The sequence below is a fragment of the Canis aureus genome, chromosome 19, assembly GCF_053574225.1.
Source record: "Canis aureus isolate CA01 chromosome 19, VMU_Caureus_v.1.0, whole genome shotgun sequence".
NCBI lineage: Eukaryota > Metazoa > Chordata > Mammalia > Carnivora > Canidae > Canis > Canis aureus.
The window spans coordinates 51,803,213-51,820,457 of NC_135629.1; the positions used below are offsets into that span (position 1 = coordinate 51,803,213).

The following is a 17,245-nucleotide window of genomic DNA, read 5'->3' on the forward strand; positions in this document are numbered from 1 at the left end:
GCTCGCTAAGTGAATGCAGGCACCTGTAAGAGCCGCCTCGGACCTCGCCTCTCGCCTCCCAGGCTCGTCCACGTGGCGGCTGCAGCTTGCAGCGGCGAGTTTTGTCCTCGCCCTGGCAAGTGCCAGGTTTGGTTCAGTCTGAGCCAGACCGTGATTCTTTCTCACCCACCCCAACCGCCCCCCACCCCGTTTTATTTTCTCGACGGCGCTTAACCCTACCTAAAATTACGCAGTTGCCCTTATGTGCGCGCCCCAGCGCCCGGAAGGCTTCCAGCACGCGGTGGGGGAGCGAATGAAATAATGCGCTGTGCCCAAAGGGCTAATAAATCCTTATCGCGTGACCGGATGGTGAAACCCCGGCCCGAGCTGCCCCAGCCCTGCCTCCCTTCCTCCCAGAGGTGCCGAGGCTCGGGAGCAGCCCGCGTTACCCTGCCCCTGACCTTTCTCCCGCGGGTCAGTTAAACCGGCTCCCTTTCCCGCCCGCCTGGCGAGTTTGAAAACCGAAAACCCCGCCATTGCCGGCGGTCCACCGGTCGCCGGCGGCTCGGCCAATCAGGAGCGGCGCCGCCCATGCCGGAGGGCCGAGCTCCCCCGGCGACGCGTGGCCATTGGCTGCGCTGCCCGGGTGGGCGGGGCGCCGCCGGGTCGCGCGCGGGGCAGTGCTGCTGGGCTACAGTGTAGCGAGTTCGTAAGAAAACAAATCTGCAGCGTTCGGGGCGGGGCCTCGCGCGCGCTGGCTCCGCCCCCTGGCGGCCGGCTCGGCGGCGACGGCGTAGCAGGCTCAGAACAGACCCCGCCCGTCGAGGAGGAGGGAGGGTGAGTTGGGGGGAGACCCGGCCCCCAAGGGGCGGGCGCCGGCCCGGGCGGGCGGCGGAGGGTTGGGCCGGGCTCCCAGCCCCCGGGGACCCGCTGGCCGGCAGGGGGAGGAGCCCGGGGAGGGCGGGGGTCGCGCCCGAGTGCAGACTGGGAGCCGGGCGGGGAGCCTCGCACAGGCCAGGTGCGCCTCGGAGGGGATCTTCGGGCCGGCGTCTTCCCCGCGTTGACCGCGCCGGGGTGGGGCGGGGGGCTTTGCAGGCTGCCAGTGTCGACATGCTGCTGGAGGAGGTCCGCGCCGGCGACCGGCTGAGCGGGGCCGCGGCCCGAGGCGACGTGCAGGAGGTGCGCCGCCTTCTGCACCGCGAGCTGGTGCACCCCGACGCCCTGAACCGCTTCGGCAAGACGGCGCTGCAGGTGAGGCCCGGCCGGCCCGGGGCGAGGGCGGGGCGGGGACCCCACACACTTTCCCTTAGGTCTCCGGGCCGCCCGTCGTGGTGGCAGACTGGGGATCCGGTCCTTTTTTTCCTGGGTAGGTGTTGCTCCCTGATGTCCGTATTCATGGGTGGGGGGTGGATGGGTTAGGTTGGGGGAGGGGAGGACTTTGCATCTTCTCTGGACGATTTCTTATTCTCTGGGTGCGGAGGATTCAGTTTCTCGGGGGAGGTTCTTATTCCGTGGTGTGAGTTCAGCTTCCTTGGGTCCTGGTTTCATAGGGATGGCTCTTGTTTCTTGGAGCTTCTGTGGGGGGATCCAATCACTGGAAGGAAGGATTCATGTTTCCAGGGGATCCCCATTTTCTGGAGAGTTCTCTGAGAGGTATCCAGTTATTTGGGGAGATCTCAATTTCTGGGTTGGTTTTTTTCCCCCAGATTGCTGGTATATTAAGGGAAGTCCTGATGGGGGCACAGTTACAGATGGCATGGGCGTCCTTATTCCTTGGGGGCCATTTTACAGCGGAACCCCATTTCTTAAGGGAGTCAAGTACCCTGGGAGCATCCTCATTATATGAGAGGAGCTATTAATTGGAGAAGGGGGTTTCAAATTCTCTGGGCATCTTATTTACCTTGAGTAGGCAAGTTCCTTGGGGGCAGTTTTCATTCTATAAGGTCTATTTCCCCGGGGGGGGGGGGTTTGTCATATTTCCTAATGATTTCCCGTATGGGTTGGGGCAAGTGTCTGATTCCTTGGTGAGGGTCTTAAGTTCCCTGAAATTTTTCATAGAGGCTATTCCCTAGTTGATCATCTTATCCTTAGGTGATGACCAGTTTCTTGGGGGTTCCTATTTCCAGGAGATGCCTTTCTCTGGGGTATCAAACAGCTGTCTGAGAGCTTGTGTTCCCTGGGGCTTCCCCATTCTTGAGAAGACCTCTAGTGTTCCCTATTCTTGCATGACCCCTCTCTTCAGTGACTCCTTTTCAAGGAACCTCTCCCTTGAAGGCCCCTTACTCTGTGCCCCCACACAGGTCATGATGTTTGGCAGCCCCACCATTGCCTTGGAGCTCCTCAAGCAAGGTGCCAGCCCCAATGTCCAGGATGCCACCGGCACTACTCCAGCCCATGATGCAGCACGCACTGGATTCCTGGACACTCTGAAAGTTTTGGTAGAGCATGGTGCTGATGTCAATGCTCCCGATGGCACTGGGGCACTCCCCATCCATCTGGCAGTGCGAGAGGGCCACACAGCTGTGGTCAGCTTCCTGGCTACTGAGTCTGATCTCCATCACAGGGATGCCAGGGGGCTCACACCCCTGGAGCTGGCACAGGGGATAGGAGCTCAGGATCTCATGGACATACTGCAGGGGCACACTGTGGTACTGCTGTGACCTGGGGCCACCCCCTCCAGCAACAGGACCCAGCGAGGTTCTATGTTAAAAGAGGAGAGAAGAAACACTTTCTTCTTTCACTCCTGCCCACCGTCGAAAGGGAAGGGGCACCAGTTTGTGGCTTGTTGGTGTTGATTTGCGGGGTGTGTGTGTTTGAGGGGTATTTCTCAATTTGTTTTTCTCACCCCTTTTGATGTGTTGAGCAGAGAAGGGCTCCTGCAGACATCAGCCATCTAAACGGTTCAGTTTTCTCTGCGCCTCAGATTGCTGGGGCTGCAAACGCCCAAGGGCAGAGCATTTAAAGCCCCAGCCCGAGTGAGGTCATCGCTTCCAGGGCTCCTGGAACCTGGCGACCTTGGCTGGCTGTACCCAGAGAGAGACCTCAAGTGTGCACACTGCTTTCAGGCATGGGGGAGGGGGGGAGTGTTTCAAATCAATAAAAGGGTAGTATCAGTTCATTCATATTTTGTTGGAAGCTTGTTTTCCAGTCTCTTGTACAGCGTTTAAAAAAAAGAGATTCTATTTATTAAGCTTTGTGGAAAAAAAATTGTTGTGTGATAACTTAATGTTTTTACCCATTAAATTAAGACTTGTGCATGATCACAGAGCTGGTGGCTTTTGATTTTTGAGTCTGCGATGGAGTGTCGCGCGTCCAGTACGTTTGTGGGGAGTGGGCGCAGGGCGGGGGGACAGATCGTGGACACTTTGGGGGAGGGGAGAGAGTGGTAATTCCCAGGGTGCCAGAGGTGAGTGAGCTGGGTGGGGCAGCGGTTTACGCTGTCGGAACGGAAGGGAGGCAGGAAACCGCGAGTGGAGAAAGGGCCCCCAGATGTCAGCTGGGTGCCGGGAGCCCCGGGGGGGCCGTAGTGGGCGGTGGCTGCAGTCTGACCCGCAAAGGCGTGACCCGCGGGCGGGGACTGTGGTCGCACGCCGTCAGGGATCCCGGAAAGACTGGGGACGGGATTAGGCGCGGCCCGCGAGGCTCCGCCTCCTTCCAGGCTCGCCGGGGCGGGGCCGGGAGTAGCCCCGCCTCCCCGGGGGCCGCTCGCCACGCGCGTGCGCAGTGGGCCGCGCAGCCGCCATGCCGGAGCCGCGCGGCTCTTCGCCCCTTCGGGTAAACGCGGCGTTTGCGGCCCGGTACGGCCGCTACCGGGAGCGCGAGGAGCTGCAGCGGCGTGAGTGCGGGGCGCATGCGCGCGGGGCGGCGGCGCGTGCCGGGCCGTGGGGAAGAGGGGGCTGATCCGGTCCTCCGCGCTCATCTGGGGGGGCTCCCATCTCCGCTCCGCAGTTAAAGATCGCTACGGGGACCGGGACCGCGGCGGCGACTCCAGCTCCGAGTCGGACTCTAGCGACGAGCGCGTGGTGAGCTCTCACCCCGGCGCCGTACATTCGGGAAGCATCCAAGCCCCCCCACCGCATCCCGACCCCGATATACAGAGGGCGGCTCACCCCTAACCCCACTTCACCCCACGCGAGTTGCCATCCTCCTCTTCCTAATCCCATGAAGGGCACAGCGCTCCTCCCCCGGGGGCGGCCACATTCCCGTCTACTTCCCCTCTCCCGCCACCATCCACCTGCTTCTCCCATCGTGTGAGGTGCGACGATGGGACCGCCGCGTCTACTTTTTCACCCCCAAGAGTTTAACCATTTCTTGGTGTCGGACTCAGTCCCCGAAGTGGGACATCCCTCTGCCACGTGGGGCGCACAGCTTCTCACATCAGCCCAGATTTGGGGCCTCACCGTGCAACCCAGCCCCTGCTTGCTGTCCCATCTGTGTCCTCTCTGCTCACCTGCCCCCGTATTAATCCTTTCTCCGGGTAACTATCCTCCCCTTGCCCACTACCTTCTATGTCAGATCCTGTACCTATGTGAGGCCCGCCCCTGCCCGCCCCCCACCCCAAGAGGGCCCCTCGTCCTCCTCTACTTGTTTTGCATCTTTGGACCGCCCCTCTTACCCACCCTCCAGCCCCCAACCTGCTTCTGTTCCCCCTGGATCTTTCTCCTTCCTCCTAATGTATGCCCCTCCCTCCACCCTAATTTCCACACCCTTTCAGCCCACCTGCCCCTATTATTTAGTGCCCCCCAGCCTCCACCAGGGCTCTCACCATTTCTGCAATCCTTTCATGCCTTAGGAGTTTGACCCCCAGCAAGAGCGTGACTTTTATAGGACTCTCTCCTTGTTGAAGAAGAAGGACCCCCGCATCTATCAGAAAGATGCCACCTTCTATCAGAAAACAGGTCTGGGGCTGCTCCTCCCTTCGGCCCAGGTTCCTCGTTCCCTTACTGGTTTTACTGACTTCTGAATGAAGCCTTTTAACACACAGGTCATGTTCCATGTCCAGAGTGCTTAGCGGAGGGTTTTAGGTTATTGTGCTTGGCGCTCTTCAAAGCAGGAGTTACTCACTGAATGAGCACAGCCAGCTACTAACACATAGTACAAGTGTGATACCTGTTTCACAGCTGGGAACTGGTGGCTCGGGGATTTGAAACCGCCGTCTGACCCTGGCTCCGCCTTGTGGGATCCTTGGCCTGGGGAAGGTGGGGGGTTGTGGGTGATGGCAGGTGTCTTCTGGCAACCTGACAGTATCGTCCTCGGAGAGCGAGGAAGCTGAAGAAGTGCCAACAGCCAAAGAGAAGCAAAAGAAGATGCGTCCTATGTACCTGAAGGACTACGAGAGGAAGGTTATCTTGGAGAAAGAAGGGTGAGGAGAGGTCCTGACTCCCTGCCCCATCCTCCCCGCAGCCTTCCCCGGGCAAGTGGATACATGAGACTCTTTGAAGGGGCGGGAAGCAGCTGGTGGTGACTCACCAGGGTTGAGGGGACCCCAGAGAACAGGAGTGTCAGTGATCTACCTGTACTGCCCCTACAACTGCTGTTTGGAACCCTGTGGGGATAGATGAGCTGTGGGGAGTCTAGGCTGAAGCCCCCACCCTTCCTTGCACAGCAAATATGTCGATGAGGAAAATTCAGATGCAGAGACCTCCAATCAGAGATTCCAGGTAGGTGGGGTGGAAACCCTGGTTGGGGGCTGAGGGGCCTGGGGCTGGGCCTGAGGCCAGCATCACTTTCTCTGCAGCAGATCTCGTCGAAAACTTATGTAGAAGAACAGAAACAGCTGAAGGAAAGGTGAGCCTGGGCTGGCTGAATGGCCAGATGGATCAGTGCTGAGGCTCTGGGGTTGGACAGGCCTGGGTTCAAATCCAGCTGTTACTTGATGGCTGTGTGCCCTTGGGCCCATCACTTAGTCTTTCTGTGCCTCAGTTTCCTCATCTGTTAAGTGGGGTTGATGGTGCCCCCTGTGCCACAGCACTGCCCTGAACTTGGTGAGGAGAGCTCAGGACTTAGTAAACAGGCTTCATCTCAGGACTGTGGGCAGGGACCAGCCTGCGTATCCTGAGTCTTCCGCTCTCACATGGGCAGCTTCCGGGCGTTCGTGGAAGACAGCGAGGATGATAGTGCTGGGGAAGGTGGCTCTGGGTTGCTGCAGAAACGTGCTAAGACCAAGGAGGAGAAGGTGGGTGCTGGACTGGCTGGCTGGCTGGGGGTGGGTGGCAGGAAGGGGTCGCCAGACCCTCAGTGCTGGCCTACCCTCAGGCCCAGGAGGAGGCGGACTACGTGGAGTGGCTAAAGGGGCAGAAGGAGATTTGTAACCCTGACGCCTTGAAAGAACTGGTGAGTTCTTGGGTCTGTTCTGTCTCCAGCCCTTTTCTGGAAACCAGTCCTTGAGGGGGTCGCCAAGAACACATAGTCTGAAGAGGGGGTGTGCCCCTCTCTGGGCGCCAGTTTCTGTTTCTGTGAAACAGAGGTTATCCCACTTAGTCTGATGGCAGCCCTAGAAGGCTCGGTTACTTAGGTCCACGTGGTGCCCATGCCCACCCGTCCCTAATCTGGGTCCCATCACCCCGTCACCCCCAGACCCACCTCAAGGAATACTGGAACAACCCAGAGCTGGACGAAGGAGAGCGGTTCCTGCGGGATTATATCCTCAACAAACGCTATGAGGAGGAGGAGGAGGAAGGCGAGGAAGAGGAAGAAGAGGAGGAAGGGGAGGAGGAAGGGTGAGCAGTGTCCCTTGGGGGCCTGGAGCCAGTGCTGGCCAGAAAGCAAAGGGCACCAGGCGTTTACTTTTTCACACAGATGGTTGCAGAGTTATTGTTGCATGAGGAAGAGCCGCGGTGTGTGGGCTCTGGAGCTAGGTGGCCCTGTTGCCAGCCTGTGCCTCAGTTTCCCCATCTGTAAAATGGGGGTGTCCCCAAAAGTAGGGCTCTTGTGGAGATTCAGTGAGTTAACATTGCTGGGACACAGGAGTGTAGGGGTTTGACTAACACCCCTATCTCTGCCCCATTTTGTCCCTCAGGGGCCCTGGCCTCCCGGTCCAGCTAACTGTGGATGATTCCTCAGACGAGGGGGAGCTGTTTCTGAAGAAGCAGGAGGACTTTGAGCACAAGTACAACTTCCGTTTCGAGGAGCCGGACTCGGCCTTGGTGCGTGACCTGGGCTGGGACGGGGGACCCAGACCTTGGGCCCCAGGCCGAGAGAACCCAGAATCATCTCTGTGACCCTTCCGGGCTCCCCTGCTCTCCCCAGGTCAAGACCTACCCTCGAAGCATCGCATCCTCCGTGCGCCGCAAGGATGAGCGCAGGAAGGAGAAGAGAGAGGAGACTCGAGAGCGAAAGAGGAGAGTGAGTGTGGGGAGTGCCAGGTTGGGGAGGGTTGCCAAGCCTGCGGGGTGAGCCCACACCCTCGCTCCCTGCCTGGTCTGCCATCCGCAGGAGAAAGCAAAAAAGCAGGAAGAGCTGAAGCAGCTGAAGAACCTGAAAAGGAAGGAGATCCTGGCCAAGCTAGAGAGGCTGCGGCAGGTCACCGGCAACGAGACGCTGGGCTTTGAGGAGCGGGACCTCGAGGACGACTTTGACCCTGCCCAGCATGACCAGCTCATGCAGGTACGCCCGTGCACCCACCCCAGCTAGGTGGCGCAGCTTGGGACAGGGCTCTGAGATCAGTGCTTGTTTCCTGGCTATGCAGCCTCAGAGAAGTGACTTGACCTCTCCGAGCGTGTGTGTCCCTGTCTGTAGACTGGGGTCAACCATACTGTCCACTTTAGGGCTGTTGTAAGGATAGCCTGAGAGAAAGATGCATAAAAATTGGTGATACTCGAGGAAGACAGGTTGCTGTGTTTCCTTTAAACTTCTTGATGGTCATTGTTCAGCTTGAGGGGACATAGCAGTAGCATCAAGCCATGGAAACAGGCAATAGAGTGTTATGGGGAAAGCAGTGGGGGCCTCTGGGGCCCCAAAGAGACCCCTGACCAAGCCCAGGAGGTCAGGGAAGGAAACTGAGGATATATAGGCTTCAGTTTCTCGGTAAAGTGGAGGTAGATTCTGTCTCTCGGGGTGCTTGTGAGAATGCAGTGAGATGCAGCCCAGTGCTGGGCATACAGTAGGCACTTAATAAATGACATAGTTAGCGATGTCTGTCTTGCCAGGTGCCCCCAGGGTGCTGGCGTTACATCAAGTGCCCAACAGTTTCAGCCTTCTTGGAGCTCACGGAATGGCGAGAATCAGTCTGGTAGTCACTGAGCACCAGGTCACTTAGTGGTCCCGGCCTCCCAGAGCTCCCAGTCTAATGGCAGGCCCTTAACTGTGCACTTACAACCCCCAGGCATCAGAGTGCTGATAGGGATGTGCAGGGGTGGTGGGGTCTTAGAGGAGACTGGACTTTGTCAGGTGTGGTGGTGAGCAGGTTAGGGCGGTGGCTGAGGCCCGAGCAGCAGTTAGATAGAAGGAGGGAGGGAAGGAGGGAGTGGACCCGGGAGGGGGGGGTGCCCAGGGGCAGAGTTCTGCGGGGAGGGAAAGAACCAGCTCTGTGGAACAGAGTGGTAACCAACACAGCATGGGGGTGCAGGGGCAGGGAGGACACACAGAGTTCCCCTCATGTCAGCAGCTATGTCTGGGGGGTGCTGGGAGCCATGTAAGGTGTAGGAGTAACACTGGGGGAGTGAGTCTGGCTGATCCTCCTGGCCCTGACCCTGACCCTGCAGAGATGTTTTGGGGACGAGTACTATGGCACCACAGAGGAGGAGAAGCCGCAGTTTGAGGAAGAGGCAGGGCTTGAAGGTGAGGTCACCCAGGGCACCGGCCTGGGGGAGCTGCTTGGTCTGAAGTTGCGACTTCCGCCCTGACCCCCTACCTCTGTGTCCTCCGGAATCAGATGACTGGAACTGGGACACGTGGGCTGGGCCTGAGCAGGGTGGAGCTTGGAATGAACAGGAGCTGCACTGCGAGGACCCCGACTTTAATGTAGGTGCCATGGGTGGAGGGGAGACCCGGGGGGTAAGTGGCCCCCCCCCACACCCCCAGAGGGCTGGTCTGACCTCTGCGTCTTGGCAGATGGACGCGGACTATGACCCCAGTCAGCCGCAGAAAAGGCAGCGTGAGGCCCCCTTGACGGGCAAGAAGAAGCGCAAGTCACCGTTTGCCGCGGCCGTGGGGCAGGAGAAGCCGGTGTTCGACCCTGGTGAGGTCCCAGGCCGGTGGCAGTGGGCGGGCAGGGGCTCCAAGGGGCCTGGCAACCCTGGCAGCCTGGCCCCCTCCCTGCACAGGAGACAAGACGTTTGAGGAGTACCTGGACGAGTATTACCGGCTGGACTACGAGGACATCATCGATGACCTGCCCTGTCGCTTCAAGTACCGTACCGTGGTTCCCTGCGACTTCGGGCTGAGCACTGAGGAGGTGGGGTACCATTCTGGGGTAGGGGGCGCCCCCTCGGCAAGAGGAGTGTGTAGCCGGCAGATGTTGCGACTCCCCCCACTCCCCCTTCCGTCATCTCGGAGGGAACGTTAGAGCTAACAACTGTACTGACAAGGTTACCTGCCTCAGACAGCGCTTTGCCCACAGAACACCCTGCAAATAGTACTTTTACTTCTGTTGCCAAATATCCGCAGTTGGGTGGCTTGGTGGGCTCTGGAGACAGATGGCCTGCATTCAAATCCTGCCATGGCCGCTCACCAGCTGTGACCTAGAAGACTGCCTCCGTTTCCCCATCTATAAAATGGGCCTAATAACAGCCCCACTGCAGCTGTAGAGCTGAAATGAACGTGTGTGGCTCTTGCGACGGTACTTGCCTGGTAGCCGTGGTGGCCATGGTGGCTTGACTGTTCATGGTCAGCAAAGCCAACATTTATGTAGCTTATACCTTCTGCATTCATTCAATCTTCCCGGCAGCCTTTCAGTATTTTCTAAGGGGCTTGCCCGCCTCATAGATGAGGACACTGAGGCCTGAGCTGGGAACCTAGGCCTCATCTGTAATTAGCAGACCTGGTCATTGGCGCAGAGCCCCTTGCCTGTCCTGAGGCTGCTGGGACCATGGTGCCTAAGTGAGGCTCTAGGGTCCCTGGGCCCAAACTGGAATCTGACTTCAGCCACTTCCTGACCACGTGACTGGGGCACGGATCTCCTTGCTGAGCCTGTTTCCCCATCTGATGCCCCCTGCCAAAAACATCCAGTGGCCTTCACAGAGATCAGTCCTTTCCTGCAATGGTGACAACCCTGCCCAGTGGTAATAGCGTTTCCCTGTTTTGACCAGAGAGATGGCTAAAGCTTAGAGAGCCAGGCCCCCTGCACCCCTGACTCAGGGCTCACAGAGCAGGACCCCACCCTCCCTTCCTGTGTAGATCCTCGCTGCCGATGACAAGGAGCTGAACCGGTGGTGCTCCCTGAAGAAAACCTGCATGTACAGGTGACATGGCTGGGCCAGGTGTGCCAGGAGGAGGGGCGGGTGGGCGGGCAGGCAAGCAAGCATGGGCACCTCCCAAAGCAGCCGGCGATAGGCATGTCTGCCGGGCATCCGCAGGTCAGAGCAGGAGGAGCTGCAGGACAAGAGGGCGTACAGCCAGAAGGCCCAGAACTCCTGGAAAAAGAGGCAGATCTTCAAGTCACTTTGCACAGAGGAGTAAGTGTCACTGGCTGGAGGAGGGTGGACTTGGAGCCTGCTGGGCCTGGGTTTGAGTCTTGCTCTGTCAGCCATTTGTTGCATGGCCCTGGGAATGGGGCTTCCTTTCTCAATACCTGGGTTCAAATTCTGGCTGGGCCACAGCTGTGTGGTGTTGGACAAGACGCTTGTCCATTCTGGGCCTGTGTCATTTTTTAAATGGGGGTGGTAGGGGGTAAAGATGGCTTGTTTCTTGTTGGGTTCTTAAGGATTGAGTGAATTAATTTATGTAAAGTGCTTAAAACATAGTAAAACCATATAGGTATTAGCGTTATCATCATGCTCAGTACTTCCTAATCTGTAAAGCAGGGGTGATAGAAGCCCACGGAGCTGATTTAAAGCTGCAATAAATCAATTTCCATGAACAGCTAAGTATAGGCCCGGGCTCAAGATGCCAGAATTATCAGCAATACAATTGAATCTCTGAGTTCAGTAGAAGAGGCCCAATTTTGGTGTCCGACTTGGGTTTGAACCCCAGGCAGGCTCCTGATTTGCAGCCTTGCCTCTCTGAGCCTCGTCTTTCCTCATTTGTAAGATGGGGGATGTGTACTCAGGAATAGGCCTAATTGTGACCAGCTTGGGCTGACCCCACTTTTCTCCTCAGGACTGAGACACTCACGGAAGCCACAGGGAAGCCACAGAAAGACAAAGCCGGCCCACAGGGGCAGCTGCTGGCACTTGATGGGGCCTGTGGGCAGCAGCCCCAGCCTGGGAGCCCCCCAGTGCAGGAAGAAGCAAGCCCTGTGCCACACACCCAGAAGTCCCAGGGGCGGAGGAGGGGCAAGAAGGCACGTCTCCTGGGTCCCACTGTGACACTTGGTGGGCATGAGTTTAGCCGCCAGAGACTGCAGGCCTTTGGCCTCAATCCCAAACGGCTGCACTTCCGCCAGCTGGCCCGGCAAAGGAGGAAGCCCCGGGGTCCCAAGAGTCGCCCCTGAGGCAGCAGGTGGGGGCCCTGGGGTTCCTCTCTTCCAGTCAAGCTCCTGACTGTTTCTCCCTCGTGGACTGTGTGGACTCTGTGGGCAGAGAAGGCTTCCTGTCTCACAGATGTGGCAGCTGAGGCCTACCTACCCAGCTTCCTCCAGCATCTCACTTTGAGACACACCTTGGACCCCAGCCATAGCCACAGTCAAGTTAAACGGCTTTATTAGCCCCTGGTGGCCACAGTTTCCCCCGTCACCCCCAGATCTCAGCAGGGTAGGGGTTTTGGGACCAGTGAGGGGCACGGGTGGTCCAGTGCAAACTACAGTACTTGAGTCAGGCCCTGAGTGGGTGTCCGGGAACCCTCCCTCCTCGCCCTGTGAGGAGGCCCAGCTGGCAGGAGGCAGGTGTACAGGCTCTGCCCCAGTTCAGAGGTTTCCTGGACTGGTCTCAGCTGCAGTTGTCAAGGGGTTGATGGGAAAAGGCCCATCACCTCCAGACTTCAAGCTCCCACACCCAGCATGACATAAATAAAAAAATAAATAGTGCGCATCTTCTCCCCCAACCCCACGCGTTATAAAAACACAAAGTCCTCAGAGCTTGGGCGTTTGGCTTTGAGGAGCCGCCCCGTGCGAGGGAGCCGCAGTGTTGGCTGGGAGAGCTGGGAGCAGAGGTCGTCCAGGCTGTGGTCCTGAGCATGGCCTTCAGCCAGGGTGAACATGGGGTAGCGCTCAGTGGCTGAGGAGGAGCTGAGGACCTGGCAGGAGGAAGGAGAGTGGCTTAGCTCCAAACCATATTAATTGTCCTAGAAGTATAATTATCCTAATAGGTATATTTATCAGGTGCCTCCTGAGCTCAACTTTCATCCCTCCAGGGCAATGACCCAGGCCAGCCAATCAGCACTTCCCATTCCCTCGGCCACAGTGACTGGCCAGTGATGGGCGTGACTGATGAACAGTAACCCTAGGATTTTTGCTGCATCTCCTGGGAAAGTGGGGCTCCCTTTCCACTGAAAAGGGAGGTGGGTGCCCAGAAAGACTGATGGCCCCCTCTTGCAACTACAAGGGTAAAGCCCTGATGGGACAGTAGAGCCAGGAGAAAGGGAGAGGTTCCACCACTTGAGTTCCCGGGTGCAGCTGTCCAAGCAGTGATGTCCCTCGCCTTTTGTTTTATGCCCTTCATTTGGTCTAATCAGCAATAACTGAGCTTTTGTAGCTCGTGGGCAGGATAATAATCTTGGCAGCACTGCCTGCAAGTAGCCTCCCTGGGTCTGCTGGACTCAGGGTCTCTCTGGTCCTCTTCAAGACCCTCCCTGTCCGCTTACCCTCCACCACTCCTTGCTCACCCTGGTCAGCTCTGAGCAGAGTGTCTCGAACTCCTTCTGGTCTCCAGCATAGAACCCCACCGTACAGCTTGGGTCCATTTTGGCAAAGGCCATCTTTCGAGGTGAGGTGCAGTGGAAGGACTGGGGCGTAGGAATGAGGCAAGTTTGGAGCCCCAGCCTCCTCCATGTGCCCCAAAAGCCCACCCCAGGGATCCCGCCACCCACCCCCCACCAGCTCACCTCCAGGGGAAAGTCAGCCTGACTGACATCCACAGTGGGCTGGCAGTAGTGGGGGTCCAGGTAGAGCAGGAAGTCATCTGCAGGAGTGGAGGCATGAGCAGGGCTGGGGAAGGGCAGGGTGGGGCAGGATGGAGCGGGACGGGGTGGGCCTACCCTGGTAGCCGATGAAGTACAGTGAATGCCGTGGCTTGCCCCCCATGATGCCCAGGCACAGCTCTGAACGCAGAAGCTCCTGCAGGGAGAAAAGCAAGTAGAGGAGTATGCTCCGGGCAGGTGCCGTCAGACAATCCCTTGGTAAACACGTAGCAAAACCCCAATGTGTGCAAACCCAGCCCTATCTCACGGAGCTGGGAGCTGATGTTCTAGTGTAGGAGGTAAACAAGGAACGTGATGAATAAGTTCTGTCACATGTCAGTAGGCGGTAACACTGGGAGAAGAAAAGAGAAGGAAAAGGCTTTAGAATTTTAAGTAGGGGAGTCAGGAAGGCCTCACTGAGAGGTGTCATCTCAGCGAAGACCTGAAGGAGGTTAGAGAGGGAGGGAGGAGTGAATCTCTGGGGAAAGAGCGCTCCAAGCAGAACAGCGAGTGCAAAGGCCCTGAGGCCAGTGTGTTCTGAAAACAGTGAGGAGGCTCAAGTGATTGGGGCAGAGTCAAGTGAGAAGGAGAGTGGGGGCAGATGACGTGAAGGAATGGGCAGGGACATGGTACAAAGCTTTGCAGGCCGTGGGGAGAACTTTGGCCTTCACTCACACCGGAGTTTTTCCAGCCTTGCCCTTCCTTTAGCCTGGAACACTCTGGCTCCTGCCCTGGCTGGAGAAGGGCTTGCCTAGCCTGCAGCCACCCCCATCTGCCCTTTGTAGCCTTAGTTTTAGTTCCTCTTGACTCTAAGGTATAATGCCACAGCCATCAGTTTGGTTTCAGATCCACTGTCCTTCCCCCATTAGAATGTCCACTCCCAGAGGGCACGAATGTTTGCCTGTTCACCGCTGAAACCCAGCAGCTTGGCGTGAAGTAGGTGCTCCCTAATTACCGAGTCAACAGGTGGACAGATGCAGGAAGAAGCAGACATACCTGGCCGGAGCTCAAGGAGCCCCGGCAGTTCCCAGGGGAGGCTTGGTGGAACCTGGGAGACCTTACCTTCACGCAGGGCACGTATACGGGGTTGAGAGTCTCGCCGCCCAGCCGTACTGGCACCAAGATGACCACAGACTTCCACTCAGCTGTGGGGTCGGGCCTGGCCACCAGGCGTGCCACGTCTGCCTTGTACACTGGAAAGGCGGCACAGCCGAGTCACATCCGTACACCCCCATTCAAGCCTCGGAGTGTGGCCCTCCACATGCCTGTGCCACCTCAAAGGGTCCCACTCCTGTTGTCAGCAGAAAGGGAGATCTTTCTGGTGCCCCATGCCCAAACTCTCCCCACACCGACAATTCCAGGGCCTCTGGGCAGGTGTAGACATCCCTATTTTCCAGAGAGGGCCGCTGAGGCCCTGAGATTTAGATAAAGAACATAAAACCAGGAGGAGACAGAGAGCCTTCCGCACAGCATGGAGCACCTCCCCAGCTCTAGGCCTGATTAGTCTTTACTGACTCAGCGCGTGCATTTGCCAGTATGGAAATAGAGCACCGAGCAGTCGTCCCTGCATGTCCCTCCTCCTCAAGTCCAATCGGGCGGTCTCCATTCTCCCCCTCCTCCCTTACTGCTAGCTAAGCCCCTTCCTGGCTCCCAGAAAAGCAGATTCAACCCTTTCTGGAAACACAGCTGCTAGGGTCTGAATGCTGGAGTCCCCTTATGTCCTCTCTTCTATCACTTGCAGAGAAGCCCCTAGAGTTTCCTCTACTGATTCCAGAGGGAGTGGAGGGATCCTGGGCACCTCCCACTGTGCAGGCCCCGAATCCCTTCCAAGGCTTCCTCTGCCCCACAACTTGTTTCAGCCTCTGAGGAAGGGAGGTCCTAAGAGGTGGCTGAGTAGCGGCTGGTTCAGGGTGAGAACTCTGTGATCTTGGGTTTCCAGTCTCTTACCTGTGCAGTCCTGAGAAACATACACCACCAGGCGAGTGATCTCTGAGCAGCTCTCCACAGCTTTCCTGGGGGTGAGAGGGAAGGCCTGAGTTCCTGGGGGAACCCAGTGGCTCCCAAGTTCCCTGCAGTGGCCCTCACCTGAGTATGTGTGCCACCAGAGATGGCCCATACCAGTCACCCGCCTTCTTGCCTGAGCTCTGCCCAAGCTCCACCAGCCGGTGTAGCCCAAAGGGGGCCTGGGGGTGGTCGGCGAACCAGGACACTATCTGCCGGTGTCGACGTTCCTGCTCCAGCTCTGGGGTGCCTTGGGCCCAGCGTGGGGGCATCCATCGTGCAGGCCCACGGTAACGGTTGGGAGAGGCCAACCCTGCTGGCTCAGAGGGGCCCAGGCCTGGGCCCTCAGCCCACGTCCAGTCTGGTGGGGATGGAGTACAAAGTCAAAGGGTGCCAGTGGGCCAGGGGGACACAGTTCCCATTTGCTCATCCTTTATGTACAATTCTAATGCTCCTGAGATGGCAGGTTTACCAACAATTTCCACATTGCTGAAACTTATTTTATCGACTCTCACTCCCCCAAAAAACTTACTCAACACACAATCTAACATACCTTTAAACTTAGTTTACAAACAATTCGAACACTGCTGCCTGTGTATTTGGCACCACACTTCTAGGGTGTCTTCCCTTCCAGCACTCACCCCTGGGCAGGAAATGCAGCAGCAGGCCCTGTGCCAGCATCATCTGCCCGCTGCGCAGCATGCATCCCCAGCCACAGTCTGAGGTCAGACAGCCTCCAGCGAGGGGCGGGAAGTCCCGGCGGTAAGTGAGCCACAAGCGGGACACGAAGTCCCGCTGGAAACGCTGGATGTCACCTACAAGAGCAGACTGGTCAGCTGCCACCAGGAATACCAAGCCTCCCTCGACCCTGGCCTGGGGCCACCAGCTCACCCTCGCCCTCGAAGCGGTAGCGGCGGCCACAGAGGTGGACGCTGGAGATCTTGCTAAAGCTGGTCCGGCTTTTGACTGCCCAACCTGGGGAGACGCGGAGTAGCACCCAGCCAGATGAAGCACTGGCTTGACAGACATGTCACCTAACAGTTATGACAGCGACAGCGCTTCCATCCCCCTCGCCTGTGAAATGGAGACCATCCTGGGTCCTATCTCAGGGCTGGCACTGGGCAATTCGGGCCATATTCCTCTCAGATGGAGGCAGGGACCCCTAGGAACAGCCACGTGAGTGTCTGCCATCAATTCAGGATGAACAGAGCAGATCTGATTATTGTATCCGTTTAACAAAGGGGGAAAACGAAGGCACAGAGCAGCCTGAAAACCTTGCCCAAGGTCACACGGGAATGGACGAGGCTTGAAAAAACACATTCCTTTTCGGACCTGCTGCAGGTCCGCCCGGGGCCGGGGCCGGGCCGGGCAGGGCGGGGGACCCGCAGGTGACTCTCGAGGGGAGCGCAAATGGCAAATGGTGGAACTGTGGGCAGAGCCGGGGTGGACCTCCGAGCCCCGCCCGGCCGAGCCCTCGGAACACAACCCCCGGCCCGCCCCCTCCTCACCGTACTTGACGTTGTTCCAGGCCGTCAGGAACTTCGCCTTAAACTTGTCCACTTCGTCCGGCTCCCCAGGGGCGGCCGCGGGCGAGCCAAGAGCGGGGCCGCTGGCTCCAGAGGGCCTCGGGCCGTTGGGGTCCGGGACTCGGGGACCCCGCGGCCTGCGGCCCTCGGGGCGGCGCGCGTCCTCCGGGCTCCCGCTCCGGTACTGCGCGGCGGCCGGCGACACGGAGTTCATGAGCGCGCCGGGAGGGCGGACCCAGGGCCCGGGGCGGGGGCGCCGCGGCGCCCGGAAGGCGCTAGTCGGCCCGCGACGCGGCGGCCAGGCCCCCGGGCCCCGCGCGGGACGCTGTCACCGCCGCCGCCGCCATTTTGGCGGCCCTGGCCCCGGGAGCCCAGGCGGGCGCGACACGGCCGGACGCCCCGCCCCGCCCGGCCCGGCCCCAGCCTGGGTCGCCGGCCCCGGTTCCGGGTGGCCGCGCCGGGACCTTCGGCCGCGGCGCCTCCCCGCGGCGCCCCACGAGCACGCCCGGCCACCCTATCGCGGCGCC

General features: G+C 58.8%; 3 protein-coding genes across 7 annotated transcripts; 2 read left to right on the top strand and 1 right to left on the bottom strand.

Moving 5' to 3' along the window:
- The first annotated feature begins 666 nt into the window (after window positions 1–666).
- Window positions 667–3,246, top strand: CDKN2D (cyclin dependent kinase inhibitor 2D). Of its 2 annotated transcripts, XM_077859959.1 has the most exons (3): window positions 667–816; window positions 1,075–1,230; window positions 2,280–3,246. In XM_077859959.1, exons 2-3 carry the CDS (start codon window positions 1,090–1,092, stop codon window positions 2,637–2,639), a joined length of 501 nt encoding a protein of 166 aa, XP_077716085.1. In that variant the 5' UTR covers window positions 667–816; window positions 1,075–1,089; the 3' UTR covers window positions 2,640–3,246. The 2 variants fall into 2 exon arrangements, with proteins under 2 accessions (XP_077716085.1, XP_077716084.1); XM_077859958.1 differs by lacking the exon at window positions 667–816 and having other exon boundaries at window positions 929–1,230.
- Window positions 3,247–3,664: 418 nt separating this feature from the next.
- On the top strand, window positions 3,665–12,100 carry KRI1 (KRI1 homolog). 2 transcript variants are annotated; one of them, XM_077859951.1, is made up of 19 exons: window positions 3,665–3,814; window positions 3,928–4,001; window positions 4,772–4,877; window positions 5,224–5,341; window positions 5,585–5,639; window positions 5,717–5,766; window positions 6,061–6,154; window positions 6,235–6,312; window positions 6,556–6,698; window positions 6,998–7,124; window positions 7,228–7,323; window positions 7,414–7,584; window positions 8,682–8,757; window positions 8,852–8,940; window positions 9,031–9,157; window positions 9,243–9,373; window positions 10,315–10,379; window positions 10,494–10,592; window positions 11,236–12,100. In XM_077859951.1, the coding sequence occupies exons 1-19, from the start codon at window positions 3,721–3,723 to the stop codon at window positions 11,567–11,569; spliced, it is 2,127 nt and encodes a 708-aa protein (XP_077716077.1). In that variant the 5' UTR covers window positions 3,665–3,720; the 3' UTR covers window positions 11,570–12,100. The 2 variants fall into 2 exon arrangements, with proteins under 2 accessions (XP_077716077.1, XP_077716078.1); XM_077859952.1 differs by having other exon boundaries at window positions 5,720–5,766.
- On the bottom strand, window positions 11,761–17,008 carry ATG4D (autophagy related 4D cysteine peptidase). 3 transcript variants are annotated; one of them, XM_077859953.1, is made up of 11 exons: window positions 16,701–16,952; window positions 16,084–16,167; window positions 15,834–16,007; window positions 15,277–15,553; window positions 15,139–15,203; window positions 14,254–14,384; window positions 13,460–13,543; window positions 13,270–13,348; window positions 13,117–13,193; window positions 12,898–13,017; window positions 11,761–12,309 (listed from the first exon to the last, which is right to left on the bottom strand). In XM_077859953.1, exons 1-11 carry the CDS (start codon window positions 16,930–16,932, stop codon window positions 12,127–12,129), a joined length of 1,506 nt encoding a protein of 501 aa, XP_077716079.1. In that variant the 5' UTR covers window positions 16,933–16,952; the 3' UTR covers window positions 11,761–12,126. The 3 variants fall into 3 exon arrangements, with proteins under 3 accessions (XP_077716079.1, XP_077716081.1, XP_077716080.1); XM_077859955.1 differs by lacking the exon at window positions 12,898–13,017 and having other exon boundaries at window positions 16,701–17,008; XM_077859954.1 differs by lacking the exon at window positions 13,460–13,543 and having other exon boundaries at window positions 16,701–16,947.
- Window positions 17,009–17,245: the final 237 nt, after the last annotated feature.

Excerpts from the sequence above, each read along its gene's own strand:
- CDKN2D (XM_077859959.1), top strand. The coding sequence starts at position 1,090 with ATGCTGCTGGAGGAGGTCCGCGCCGGCGACCGGCTGAGCGGGGCCGCG. Across the intron at positions 1,231-2,279 it reads TCGGCAAGACGGCGCTGCAG|GTCATGATGTTTGGCAGCCC; the intron begins GTGAGGCCCGGC and ends GCCCCCACACAG.
- ATG4D (XM_077859953.1), bottom strand. The coding sequence starts at position 16,932 with ATGAACTCCGTGTCGCCGGCCGCCGCGCAGTACCGGAGCGGGAGCCCG. Across the intron at positions 16,168-16,700 it reads CTGGAACAACGTCAAGTACG|GTTGGGCAGTCAAAAGCCGG; the intron begins GTGAGGAGGGGG and ends GCGTCTCCCCAG. Across the intron at positions 13,544-14,253 it reads TATACGTGCCCTGCGTGAAG|TGTTACCGCCTACTGACATG; the intron begins GTAAGGTCTCCC and ends TTCTTCTCCCAG.
- KRI1 (XM_077859951.1), top strand. The coding sequence starts at position 3,721 with ATGCCGGAGCCGCGCGGCTCTTCGCCCCTTCGGGTAAACGCGGCGTTT. Across the intron at positions 4,002-4,771 it reads ACTCTAGCGACGAGCGCGTG|GAGTTTGACCCCCAGCAAGA; the intron begins GTGAGCTCTCAC and ends TTCATGCCTTAG. Across the intron at positions 9,158-9,242 it reads GAAGCCGGTGTTCGACCCTG|GAGACAAGACGTTTGAGGAG; the intron begins GTGAGGTCCCAG and ends CTCCCTGCACAG.